The 13,112-nt window shown below is 48.2% G+C and overlaps 1 protein-coding gene across 20 annotated transcripts in view; it reads right to left on the reverse strand.

Moving 5' to 3' along the window:
• Positions 1-13,112, reverse strand: part of PLEKHA7 (pleckstrin homology domain containing A7) — a 211,879-nt gene that overhangs the window by 72,192 nt on the left and 126,575 nt on the right. For 15 of the 20 annotated variants that reach the window (XR_003517654.2, XM_027581328.2, XM_027581323.2 and 12 more), the window contains 3 exons: positions 3,617-3,668; positions 3,423-3,506; positions 2,728-2,832 (listed from right to left, as the gene is read on the reverse strand). Coding sequence is in view for 19 of the 20 variants with exons in the window: in XM_027581328.2 (XP_027437129.1) it covers positions 2,728-2,832; positions 3,423-3,506; positions 3,617-3,668 (241 nt within the window). In the remaining variant the exon portion in view is untranslated. Of the gene's footprint in view, positions 1-2,727; positions 2,833-3,422; positions 3,507-3,556; positions 3,669-13,112 lie in introns of all 20 variants that reach the window. The other 5 variants (XM_027581334.2, XM_027581330.2, XM_027581329.2 and 2 more) reach the window with 2 other exon arrangements.

Here is a 13,112-nt window from a genome sequence, read left to right on the forward strand (position 1 = left end):
CAAAGACTTACCTATATCCACTCGTTCTTTCAATAAATTAATGAATTAATAAATTTTTATTGCAAGGTCATTTTTTAATAGGACATTAAAATTTAGATTCAATTATGGTTTGTCCCCAGGAAGTTTTATGTGTGTCCTGGAAACAGACTAATGTAAGTATCCTTTTAGAAAGGAAGATGTGAATTCAAAAGATACCGTTCTTCCATTAAGAAAGAAATCAGTTTTTAACAAAAAGGAAGCTATTTATTTATTTAGGTACTATTCTATAAAATAATCTCCACTTACTGATGAGAAAATTGATTTACACAGTATAGAACAAGGAATTTAAATCGATGAGGCAAAGTTCTCATTTGACAAGTTCAGTTCTCTATCATAAGGGGCTAATTTTGCCATGGATTTTCCTTCCATTCAACGTAAAGAGACTTGGATTGTCTTGCTGTCAAATTGCCTCATAATATGAATTTGTCTTTACGCATCTAAAATGTAAATCAATACATTTATTAAAAACATTTTAGGTGATTGTGAAAATTCTAAAAGAACAAGGCCAGGATAGGAAAATAGTAGGGCTATAGGGTCATTTTTCTGCCAAACCCAGGAAAACTCCAGAGCTGCTTTTAGCTGTTAAAACTGTTTTCCTTCTGCAAAAGTTTTCGACAAGTTTAAATTTAAAAAATAACAGTTATGTCAGTCACTAAACCTAAGCACAACATGAAGTTTGTTCATTCTCCACTTACTAAAGTGCTAAAAACAAATTTGACTTGCTGAGTTCATGCATTTCTTGGTTTTATCTTCTGCTCTGACCAGATGATCTCTAAAATCTTAGCATATTGCTTTGTTTGGAAAACTCCCTTCCATCCTCCACACCTACTGCAAATGTCACTTCCTCTGGGAAGCCTTTCAGGACTCCCCCAAGCACAGCTACATTCTCTGTGCTGTGTCCACAGCACTCCACACAGGCCTCTTAGAGTTACCAGGCTGGGCGGTGGGGGCTGGGGAGAAGAATTACTTAGAGCCCCTTCCCTCTCCCTCCACATATCAAAGGAGCATACTTTTGTTTAATGGGGACAGGGATGCAAATGGAAAAGTCGGGTAAGGACAGGGATGCAAATGGAAAAGTCAGAAGGTTATTCGGGTAAAAGAGATGGGCAGAGAGGCAAGGAAAGAGAGAGCTGTGAGGGAAGAGGGTATCACCGAGAGAGGCACCCACAGTGTCTGACAGAGAAGGCCAGAGAGCTACAGAAGCTGCCATGGGGAGTCTGAGGGGAGAGAGACTTCAAGGGGCTTCTAGGGACTTCTGTGTGGTGTGCAATGTAATGCCCTCCTCTGTCTTCCCACAAAGTGTTTGGTAAAAATTAACATCACAGCTCTTGGAGTTTGTGGGGTTTTTTTGGATGGTATGATATGTGAGAGACTGTGAGGGCGATGATAGGACATGTGAGAGGGGCCAGTTTCCCCAGCAGACTGAGTTCCTCAACTGTGGGAACCACGTGTTCTTCACCTGTTTAACTGCGCTGTGAAAGCACCGTCCCTGCCGGCAGGGACGCCTGGGTGGCTCAGTCAGTTAAGCATCCGACTCTTGGTTTCAGCTCAGGTCATGATCTCCGGGTTGTGGGATCGAGGCCCAGGTTGGGTTCTGAGTTCAGTGCAGAGTCTGCCAAGATCTTCTCTCTCTCTCCCCCGCCCCTCCCCCCTCATGCACACGCACTCTCTTTCCCTCCCTCTCTCCTCTCTCTAAAATAAATTTTTTTTAAGATTTTATTTATTTATTTGACAGACATACAGCGAGAGAGGGAACACAAGCAGGGGGAGTGGGAGAGGGAGAAGCAGGCTTCCCACGGAGCAGGCAGCCCAATGTGGGGCTCGATCCCAGGACGCTGGGATCACGACCTGAGCTGAAGGCAGACGTTTAACGACTGAGCCACCCAGGCGCCCCTAAAATAAATAAATTTTTGAGGGAAAAAAAAAAAAGAACCTGACAGGCACTTGGTAAACAAATGGGCAGACAGAAGAACAGACGGATGGATGGCAAGGAGAGAAGGAGGGAGACAAAAGGGACATGTTCTCTGGCCCTGGGAGCGCACAGCCTATTTGTGGCCAGAGGACAAGAGACAGAACAATTAGTGGTGAGTTCAGAGATGCAGGATAGCCTCGGGGGAGCCGACAGGGCTTCCTGAGTGAAGGGATGTGGGAGAAGAAAGAGCTGTTTCTAACCAGGGTGCCTAGGAGAATGGTGGTATCATCACCAAGGTCCAGAAAAAAGTAAGTTGGGGAGAAAAGAGAGGTAAGGGGTGAGGAGGCAATGAGCTGAGTTTGGCTGATTCGGAATCTGAGGTGCAAGGGGAGCTAGATACGTGTGCTAGACCAGGCTGGGCAGAGGACAGGAAAAGAGGGGATTTTTCAGCCAAATGATAGCAAAGGCTCTTTAACATCAAGAGGGCAAGTGCTGGCCAGGGCTTGGCGGTAAGGCTGGATTTATGCTGACCCACCCACATGAGTGCCTGGGTCCCAGGGCAGCCGATAGCACTGGGGGCCCAAGGGGTCAAGTGGGTTTGGGGAGGGAAGCTGTAGCCATTGAGCAGATGGTCCACTCATAAAAATGGACAGCATACCTGCCTCAGACAAACTCAGGAACAGAGAGCTTATTGTGAGTCTGTTCTCAGCTCCTAGGGGCCAGGGTAAGGAAGGAGATCAGCAAGAGCCATCCCCCTCCCCTCCCCGTCTCCTCACCTGCTTGTGCAGCCACCCCCTCACCACCACTGGAACATTGGGGTTCCTCCGAATGGCCTGGTCCCTCTTCCCAAAGCTGTGGACTTTACTGCTGGATTTCGTGATCTAGGAAAAAGCAGACTCAAATTCTAGCAGCATTTAGGGGATTTAGGGAGTCACACAAAGCACCTGCGTGAGAGGAGAGCTGCAGGCTCCTCTACCTTACTCTAAGTGGCAGTGCCCTTTGATAGAAAGAATAGCAAGGAAACCAAAACAGGCGGGCACGTGGCCATAGTATTTTAATTAAAAAGCAAATCCAAGGCCTAGCAAGCTCCCCATCTGAGTCACAGAGGAAAAAAAAAAACTTAAAGGGATTTTTCAATCAACTTTCACCAGCAGCTGTTGGCCCTCATATGTGCTACTCTTTCTGGATCAAAGCTACTTTTCGGTCACAGATTTTGCCAATTTCCAGATATTATCGTCCTATCTGGGTTCATTCCTCAGCACTCACCCCTTCTCTGCAATGCTGGTTCTTTCCCTGCTCCTCAGTCAAGGGTCCCACCTCTCAACTTTCCTCAGGCCCACTGGCCACAAATTTCACAGGGCAGTTTCATAACACACCTGTGAACAGAGGTGTGACCCTCCCAAGACAAGCCAGGAAAATGATGAAGGCATCTAAGGACTTGGATGTCAGTCCCAGTTCTGCCAGCAATCACCTGTTTTCCTGGACAAGTGACATCACCCCAACTGGTCTCAGGAGAAGCCTCCCTCACAAAACAATGGTGGGGGTCGTTGGGCATCTGCAAAATATTAAAGGGTGGAAGGAAGGAGTGAGTGGCCAGGAGCTCACCTTGGGGCCAGGCTTGGCCTCCACAGTGGACGTGGTTCCAGCTGTGGACGTCTCACTGACCATGCTGGATGGTCTTTGGTTTCTCTCTTGCTTCGACATATGTGGATGTGGCCTGTGGGAAGACATAGGAGAGTCCAGTAAGTAAGCCTGGGCTGCAGTGGAAGTGGAATCTGAGATGTGTTCCAGACTAGAGCTGGTTGATGTGCCATGACTGATGTTCCGGAGACCACCTGACCCCAGACTGTAGCTAGAAGACCTTAATGTCCACGTGCTTCAGGGAATCAAGACGATCATAGATGCTCACACCTTTGCCGCTGACACCGCACAAAGGGGCCAAGGCCGGCATTCCTGCCTGCTCTCCTAAGGTTCCCACATATACTCTTTTACTCGGGTGTCTGTGGCAACTGCCCAATCAGATGGGCACACACAGTTGTGCCACTCTTCACAGGAGAGCAACCCATACTCCTTACACACACACACACACACACACACACACACACAGACCCCTCCATTTCTCTGGCTCCCAATCAGATGGGCATGCACAGTTGTGCCACTCCTCACAGGAGAGCAACCCATACTCCTTACACACACACACACACACACACACACACACACACCTCCATTTCTCTGGCTCCCAAAAGAAGCTGCTTATAATTAGTAATAAGAAATCACTTGTGCACACATCCACACCCCCAGATACACACAGAGAATTGCTTATATAAACGCCAGTGGGGCTTGCCTCCCAAAATAGATTACTCAACAAAGACTCCTATTCTAGGAACACTCCTTTGCCCCAAAATAGAACCATCAGAGATATTAACCCCTTGTGCCATGCCTGGGAGCAGGAAGCAATGAAACATGCCTGGGCCCCCAGTGGAGATCCCCTCTGTGTGTCCCCAACAGCACCCAGAGACACCATGCTTCCCATCAAGAAGGTCCGTCTGCCCTGGGAGAGCCAGAACTCTGGGAACATATCAGTATGACACTCAAGAGACACTACGAGAACCCTTCTCACCTGCCTCCACACAGCCCCAGCATTCACCAGTCTTTTCAAGCCTGGGTGGCGGCAAGTGCCTCCAACAAATTCAGTGCCTATCCTCCAACAGCTTGATGCCTGATTCCCAGACTCTACTAACTCCAGGATCAGTAAGCCTTCCTCAATGTGTGAGTCTCCTTGTTCTGTGCCTGGGTTCTCTGACGGGCAACACGACGCAGGCAGCTGCAGTACACTGAGGCGCTCTGCCTGAATGGAGAAAATCGGATTTGGAGGCCTGGGCCAGGAGCCTGAAGAGATGGAAGATGCAGGCAAGACACAGCGAGGAAGCAGCACTCTGGGTGTCCGTTCGCCAGACTCCCTTTTACAGAGGTGCCATGAGGGAAAATCCTAGTTTCCACCTTGGAGATAGGCCGCTTCCTTCAAAACCACTACCACTCAAAGGATAAGGGATCCTTCCTGTGCCCCAAGACAGAGCGCCGACACCCTGCACCATCACTTCTTCGCAGAAGAAGCTGTGACCACCGTGCTCTCAGAGCTGTGCCAACGGCGGGACCACTGCAGTGGGACCAGCTTTCCAGGGCGCTGAGCTCTACCGGGTGCTTGGCAGCTGGAGGTACAAGTCCCACCAGGCAGAAAGATCACTGGCTCCTTATCAGCTCAGGCACTCACTCCAGATTCCCCGCCCCCGGTCTCCATCCCAGCCAGACTTCTGTTACTGCTCCCCACTCAGAGAATGTCACCATGCTCAGCCCGCTCACTGCTGGCAGAGGCTGCATGCGGCAGAGAGAGAATCGCCAGCCGGGGGGTGAGAGGGGCCCTGAGAGGCTGCCTTGTCCAGCCCCTGCCTCCAGGCAGAACTATGCCCAAAACGTCTGTCTGGAACCTAGGCTTGCCTGACGTTCAGATTTCCAGAGGTTGAAACAAAGATGAGTTCTCAGTTACGGCAGCTATAGCTCTACACCAACATTCAGGACACAAAGTCTGACAATAAAATAGGTTTCTTTGGGATTTATCAAGTTTACTTTGCTCCCATTTAAGACACGGACAGAGGATTATTACATAATATTCGGGAAATATTTTTTAAAAAGCTAAAAGGAAAGAAAAAAAATTATCACAGTCTTGCCACCCAAAGGAAAACCATTCTTAACACTTGGTATATATACTTCCATTCTTTTTTATATGTCTGGCTTTGGGGGTGGTGGGGGGGAAAGAGTGCTTTTTTTTGTTTTTATATAACTGTTACCATACTGTGTTTATGATTCTGCATTATGATTTTTTTAAAGCTTATTGTAAGTTAAACATTTTCTCCATTATTTTAAACACAGTCACATCATTTTTTCTTTCTTTTTATTCCTCTTTAAGTAAGCTCTATGCCTAACATGAGGCTTGAACTCACAACCCTGTGATCAAGTCACATGCTCCACCAACTGAGCCAGCCAGACGCCCCACATCCACATCACTTTAAATGACCACATCACATTCCATCAACTTGATATGCTGTTTCTCTTCTGTGGGACAAAGAAAAGGCTATTTGGATGTGTGACTGGCCCAGAAGATCCAGGATAGATGGCCACTTGCACCCTTTCTGTATCTTACAATTTGGAGCTCTGACTTTAATCACCTCCTGCTTTCTAGCCCCATGTCCCCACCCCATTCGGGGATGCTGGCCGGCCAGGGACCTCCTTCAGACAACAGTACTGTCCTACAGCCTTGGATGGGTGAAGAAAGGTGGTACAGCCACCACCTAGGGAGCCAATTATGAAAAGATTTCATCTGGAGAAGAACTGGTTGTGGTCCCAACACTGAACATCAGTGAGGGGCAGTGGAACACAGTGGTTGTGGGGGCATAGGGGGTGTGGGTGGCAGAGTACAAGAGGAGGAGAAAGAAAAACATGAAGACAATTCCATTCTTCATTCTTCAGAGACCTCTGCTCAGCCACACCCAGAGACAGCTGGCTTATCAGGTGATATGACTACAGCCCAAACTATATCTGCCCCAGAGAAGAGACCGTGTTGTCTCTATAAACAGTGAATGTCTTCATTAGGGCTCTCCAGGGGCAGGGACAGCTCCCAACTCAAGCAACAGTTTCAACCTCTACCTGGCAGTCCCCGACCTGACTCTTTGAAAGAACAAAGCGCACACAGCTACCCACTCAGCCGAGTGACAAGATCTGCCTTCAGAGGATGTTCCTCTGAATCTCCTCAATAAGGGTAATGATCTCTTAGGTCTCCCAAGGGTAAATACGACTTCGGGAAATAACTAGTTATCTGGAATTACAACGAGTTTAAAACAACAACAACGACAACAACAACAACAGGTGGTGGTCACGCTTGGGACACCATTTGGTACCCCAAAACTAAGGATATAAAAAAGTTTCAGGGTGGGGGATGCCTGGGTGGCTCAGTCGGTTAAGCGACTGCCTTTGGCTCAGGTCATGATCCTGGAGTTCCCGGGATCGAGTCCCGCATCGGGCTCCCTGCTCAGCGGGGAGTCTGCTTCTCCCTCTGACCCTCCCCCCTCTCATGTGCTCGCTCTCTCTCTCTCTCATTCTCGTTCTCTCAAATAAATAAATAAATAAATCTTTAAAAAAAAGTTTCAGGGTGTCTGGGTGGCTCAGTCGGTTAAGTGTCCTACTCTTGATTTCAGCTCAGGTCATGATCTCAGGGTCCGGAGATCGAGCCCCATGTCAGGCTCTGCACTGGGCATGGAGCCTGCTTAAAAATCTCTCTCTCTCTCTTCTCTCCATCTGCCCCTCCTCTTGCCCCCCCCCAAAAAAGAAAAATGTCTCAAAAACAATTTTCTTATTTGGCTGAAAAGCTGGCTCGGATGGAAAGTTCTAGAGGTCGTTTATCACACTGTTTTGAACAATGGTGTGATGTGTATAGCCTCCTGAAGTGAGACAATACTGAAAGAATCATCTTAGAGGCATGTTCCCCACTTAAGAGTCTGGTGGGGGCAGAGATTGACTTTCCTCAGCTCCTCAGACTGAGGTATACCCCTGACAGGTTTCACTCAAGATCCGTCCTCTCCCCCAGAGAAGAGCCTGTGCCCCTGAGCTGAACAGCTGTGAAAGGTGGTTCAGTTAACAGCAGGCCCTCAGGCACATGAGTCACACAGATTCCCAAGAGAGGAGACCAAAACACCTGCACACGCTATGGGAAGGCTGACTCTTGGTGTCATTAAATAAAATCTATTAACTTAAAAGCCTGTTTGCCAGGTTTCTGGATTCCCAAAGTACAGTGGGACGATTTGAACAAAGACGTCTCTTTCCTTGGCTTGGGCTACATGAATGCTGATTATTTTGCTGGAGGGGTGTGGGCTGAAGTTCAAAACAGTGAGCTAGAGTTTTAACTCAACTGCCTCCCAGCTGAAATGAACAAAAGAAGGTAGGACTAGAAAAAAAATCAGTCTGGAGAAGCCCAGCAGGAAAGTGCTTTCATCCTACTCTAAACTTCCTGAAGGAAGTGTCAAGTGAGCCTGGACAGGACATCACTTTCTCTGTCCTTCAATTTCCCTCTCTATAAAAGGAACTGCTTCTGCTACCTACATACCCAGGAGCAAATGCTTATAATACTGACAGTGTGGTAAGAGGGAGGTTATAAATTCAGAAGTCATTTTTTTTCTGTTGGGTCTGAATTTAGGTGAGTTTGGTTACTGGGATCCCCAGATGCCTCTTGGTCAACATCATGAACAAGAGCAAACTCAAGTGGGATCACAGCAATACCCTTCCCTACCCTATTGCTGTCTTAACAGGTAGGTCACCAAGCCAAGAATCAGCAACCTGTAGGGTCGGTACACAAGGTCAAGCAAGCAGAGGCTTGGGCTGGATTTGTCCAGCACCTACTACATGCCAGGCACTTAGCTTGCATTATCTCACTTAACCCTGAAAAGCCAGCTTTACCATATCCATTTTGTAGATGAAAAACTGAGGCTAAGTGAGATGAATGACTTGTCCAAGACAGAAGCTACACTCCAAAACTTGGGCTCTGCCACAGAGACACCATCCCATGGCAAGTTCCAAGGTGTGACAGAAGCAGGCTACTGCTGTTCTTCTCAGCCCCAAGCCCCATCCCCAAACCAAGAGGATCCTGGGGGGTGGAAAGACCAGAAAACCGGAATAACTGGGCCTCAACAAAACTCGAAGCTTAGTCACTCCTCCACAAGTCACATTGTTTCTTTGGGCCTCAGTTTCCATTTTTGCAAAATGGGGTGAAAACTACCCTCATCTCACAAGGTGGTTGTGTGGATTCTAATGACCTTTTGAAAACCATAACAACATTGCATTAAATGAAAAGCATTGTTGTGGCTGTTACCAGTGGAGACCCCAGAATTCAAATCTCAGGTATACTCTATTTTTATTTCCAAGATGCTTCTCTCCAGAAAGCTCAAGTTGCCAAACAATTAACTTCCAAACAAATCATTTCCTAAAACATCCCTATAAGCACCTTATTTGGTGGGGCTCCTTTAAAGAGTAATAAACCTGTGGCTGGGGGACGGGACTCCTATTCTTTCCCCAGGAGGTTAGAAAGCTATGGGGGCGGGGAGGTGGCGCCTGGGTGGCTCAGTTGGTTAAGCGTCTGCCTTCGGCTCAGGTCATGATCCTGGAGTCCCGGGATCGAGTCCCGGGATCGAGTCCCGGGATCGAGTCCCGGGATCGAGTCCCGCATCGGGCTCCCCACTCAGCAGGCAGTCTGCTTCTCCCTCTGACCCTCCCCCCCTCATGTGCGCGAGCGTTCTCTCTCTCTCTCCCTCTCTCCCTTTCTCTCTCTCTCTCTCTCTCTCTCTCTCTCTCTCTCTCGCTCTCAAATAAATAAAATCTTAAAAAAAAAAAAAAGCTATGGGGAGTTGGGAATCCCCTACTGAGAAGCCATCATTAGATGTTGCTTGTATCCCATCAATTCCTGGAAAAATAGGCCCCCAAATTCATGTTCTGTCTCAAGGGTTCTACACAGAGAGCTCAGCAAGAACTAATATTATGAGAGGAGGGTGTATGAGGAGAGGCACACTTGCTAACAACCAGCAAATTTTTTAAAGTGCTCACACCCACCACCTAAGGGGTTTGGGAAAAGCAATGCACAGTGAAAAGCAGGAATAAAAGAAAGTTCTTGTCCCAAGCAGGCAGACACCTCCACACCCCCTCTTCTCAGAGAAAGAGACACACAGACAGACCGCCAACGCTCACTGTATACTCCCAACACCCCAGGGGAGGCTGTCTGACACGGGTTTTCATTCAGCAAGTGTGGCCTTGTTACTCAACTATGGCTTCCTGTGTTCCTTCCCCTCCCCCCAACTCCACTCTGGAACACAGGCTCCAGTTCCTCGCCCCATGCCACCTCAGGAGCTGGAAACCAGCCTAAACAGCACCTTCACCTGGCATGTAAACAGCCCACTGAGCCCCATGGGCTCCCCTCCCTGCCCCCAAACCCAAGCACTGCTCTGAACTCGGCCTGAGTCCTGCTCAGCTGTATGACCTTGGACCAGTCTCTTCCGCTGTCCATGCCCCGTGCCTCAGTCTGTGCTGGGGAAGAACCAGACCTTGACCTCTACTGTTCCTTCCACCTCTGCTTTGTTATTTCAGAGATGCTACAATGCTTACTCGAGCTACTGGCAAGTCCTCCTCTAGTTTCTCAGCCCCCCTGGCTTACCAGGCAGCCACTCCCCTCACTAGAAAACAGCCCTTTCTAATGGAGATGGGGGGTGGTGCTTCCCAGACCAGGGAGGGAAAAGAGGAGGACTAGAGGGGAAGTCCCAGGAAGAAATAAAATGACCGCAAGCAGCAGCTTCCCTTCCACACCCGGAAGAGCCACCACTGCAGCATCTTCACCCCAGAAAGACAGAGCCCGAGACGTGAGGGCTGCATGGCAACGGCCGCACCCCCAGTGCTGGTGCCCTTGGAGACACCAAAGCCGCAGCCAAGTCAACACCCAGGGGTTTGAATGAACTGCTGACACCAGCACCACCTCTTCCCTACCTGTGACCGTCACAAATGCCGTCTCCCAGACCAGGAAGGAAAACTGAACAGTCAAGTTTCTGCATCTGCTTGCCAGATGTTTCCATTTTTCCTCGTTTTTCTGCTGCCATGGCAACCAAATGCAACAGGCAAAGCTAGCCCAAGACTGCCAGGCTGGAGAGACAAGGTGCTGGTTCTATCAGCCACACAGTCCCGGCTCAGCAGATAACAGCAGGACAGGCCCCGCCGGGCTCAGAGTTGTCGTGCACCCCCACCCCCATTCTGTGCTCTTCATCTCTCACTGCAAATTCTTACCAACTTGGAACTGCAGGAGGAGCACAAGTCAGCCTCTGGTCTCCTAGCAGCAGGAGAGAACCCACCCCCAGGCCCATAATTACCTATGCCTTGGAGAGTCTTGCACCCTGCCTCAACAAAATGAAAAAATCAAAGGTCGGGAAGGTTATTCTTACCTTCAGCAAGATATCTTTTCAAGTGGTATCCTCCAAACACCACTCATGACATTCCAGGCAATTCCAACTTACAGTTCTTTTTCTAAACAATCCAATGAGAAAACGGGGCCGCTCAGACTCCAATGGAAGGAGCAAGCTAACCTCACGAGGATGCAGGGAGAGGCAGGCCAGGAAAGGGTCCCCTCCAGGTTAGGGAATCTAGGAGATTTGGGGTGCCTTACAGCCGGCTTCTGAGCACAGCAGCAGGCTTCTCAACTTCCAGAGCACATACTCTCTCTCAACTAGGCCCCACCTCAACATCAAATGCTTGACAGAGCCTGGGGATCAGTGTACAGAGCCTGCTGTCAGTCAGCCACCAGCGTCATGGCTCCGGAATGCTTTTCTCTCCTCTTCCCAGAGAGCTGTGGAGGCGTTGTCAGCGGCTTCCTGGACAGCCCGCTCTGAGGAGAAAATGCTCCTGTGCGTAGCCCCAACCACCAGAACCACAGCCTGGAAGTCCCTCGTGCCAAGGTTATCTCTTTAGGAGGGCCCCTATGGGTGGCCCGTTAAGCCACAAAGGCAAACCACAAGCTCCCAATTCAAGAAAATCACCGAGAATCAGGAAAAGAGGCTGAAAAGGAGGAGCTCAAATGACCCAATCACTGGAAATGAGGCTCTGTAGAAAAGCTTGAGAACATTTTCTGGAGAAAAGACTAAGGAGTCTTGGCATCTTTCACGCAAGAATGAAGTTACTAGATCAAATCTCATTACTGCAGATATAAGAAAAATCTCTAGCCTACTTAGTTGGCACATTAACACCTAAGGACAGCCAAAGGAGAGGACTGTCTCTTGAAGACCACTCTAATGAGAGGCAGAACTGGAGTGGTTGGAGGCATAGCATCTAGAGCCAGACTATCTGGATTCAAATCCTAACTGCCACTTATTGGCTGTGTGACTTTTGGCAAGTCTCTTCACCTCTCTGTACCTCAGTATCCATAACCATAATGTTATCTTCCTCATAAGACTGTTGTGGGAATTAAATTAATAAATGTAAACCACTGGGGCACCTGGGTGGCTCAGAAGGTTAAGCGTCTGCCTTCGGCTCAGGTCATGATCCCAGGGTCCTGGGATCGAGCCCCATGTCAGGTTCCCTGCTCAGTGGGGAGCCTGAGTCTCCCTCTCCCTCTGCCCTTTCCCTCTGCTCATGCTCTCTCTCTCTCAAATAAATAAATAAAATCTTTTAAAAAAATGAATAAATGTAAACCACTTAGAAAAGTACCTGGTAATAAATAGTAAGGGTTCTAAATGTTCACTATAAAAATAATATTATTGTTAATGGAAAAAGCCAACTCTTATTCTAGGAGGTAGATTACTTCATTTAATGTTAAAGATGAAATTCTAGATCCCAAAACAAGGGATGTCAGGAAATCTCTTTCCTAGAAAATTGTGAACTGAGCTAAAATTTGTCGGCCTAGAACTTTCACTCATTGACCTGATGCCTGCCTTGGCGGCCACACAAAAAACATACCCCACTTCTGCCTGCCAGCCCTTCTCGAAGACTTATAGCACATCCTCCTCCATCTTCTCTCCTGCAGACTAAATGTGAAGGTCACAGGACAGTGTTTCCAGACCCCTCACCATAATGGTCCCCCTCCCCAGGGCAATCTCAATTGCTCAATATCCCTCTTGAAACTTAGTACCCAGATCAAAGTATTTGGGGCTTGGCATGCCCTTGATGCTCCATAAACTTGGAATGAATGAATGAATGAAGTAGTCCACAAACACCATGATATACCAGAACTATTATCCTCCTTTCTCTACATAGTGTACTTGTTATTGATGCAGCCTGAACTTACATTAGCTCTTCCAAATGGGATTTCCAAAGGCCTGTTGGCTTGGGGGTACAGAGGTGTCCCTTGGGGAACAAGGCTGTATCACAGGACCTGTTGACTGATAACCCACCTGCCCTGACGGTTCTGACAAAGAACCAGATCGTGTAACAGAAAAGGTGAAATCAGAAATCAAATCCTCTAATCATAGGAGCAAAAGAAGCTTGTCAGTGATAGACTTAAAAGGTCCTACTTCCCTTAATAAATCTGGACTGTGGATTATTAAGTATAGTCATTAGTGCTGGCCAACAGATATTTTGGATTGTCTTC

The sequence above is a fragment of the Zalophus californianus genome, chromosome 11 (assembly GCF_009762305.2).
Source record: "Zalophus californianus isolate mZalCal1 chromosome 11, mZalCal1.pri.v2, whole genome shotgun sequence".
NCBI classification, from domain to species: Eukaryota; Metazoa; Chordata; class Mammalia; order Carnivora; family Otariidae; genus Zalophus; species Zalophus californianus.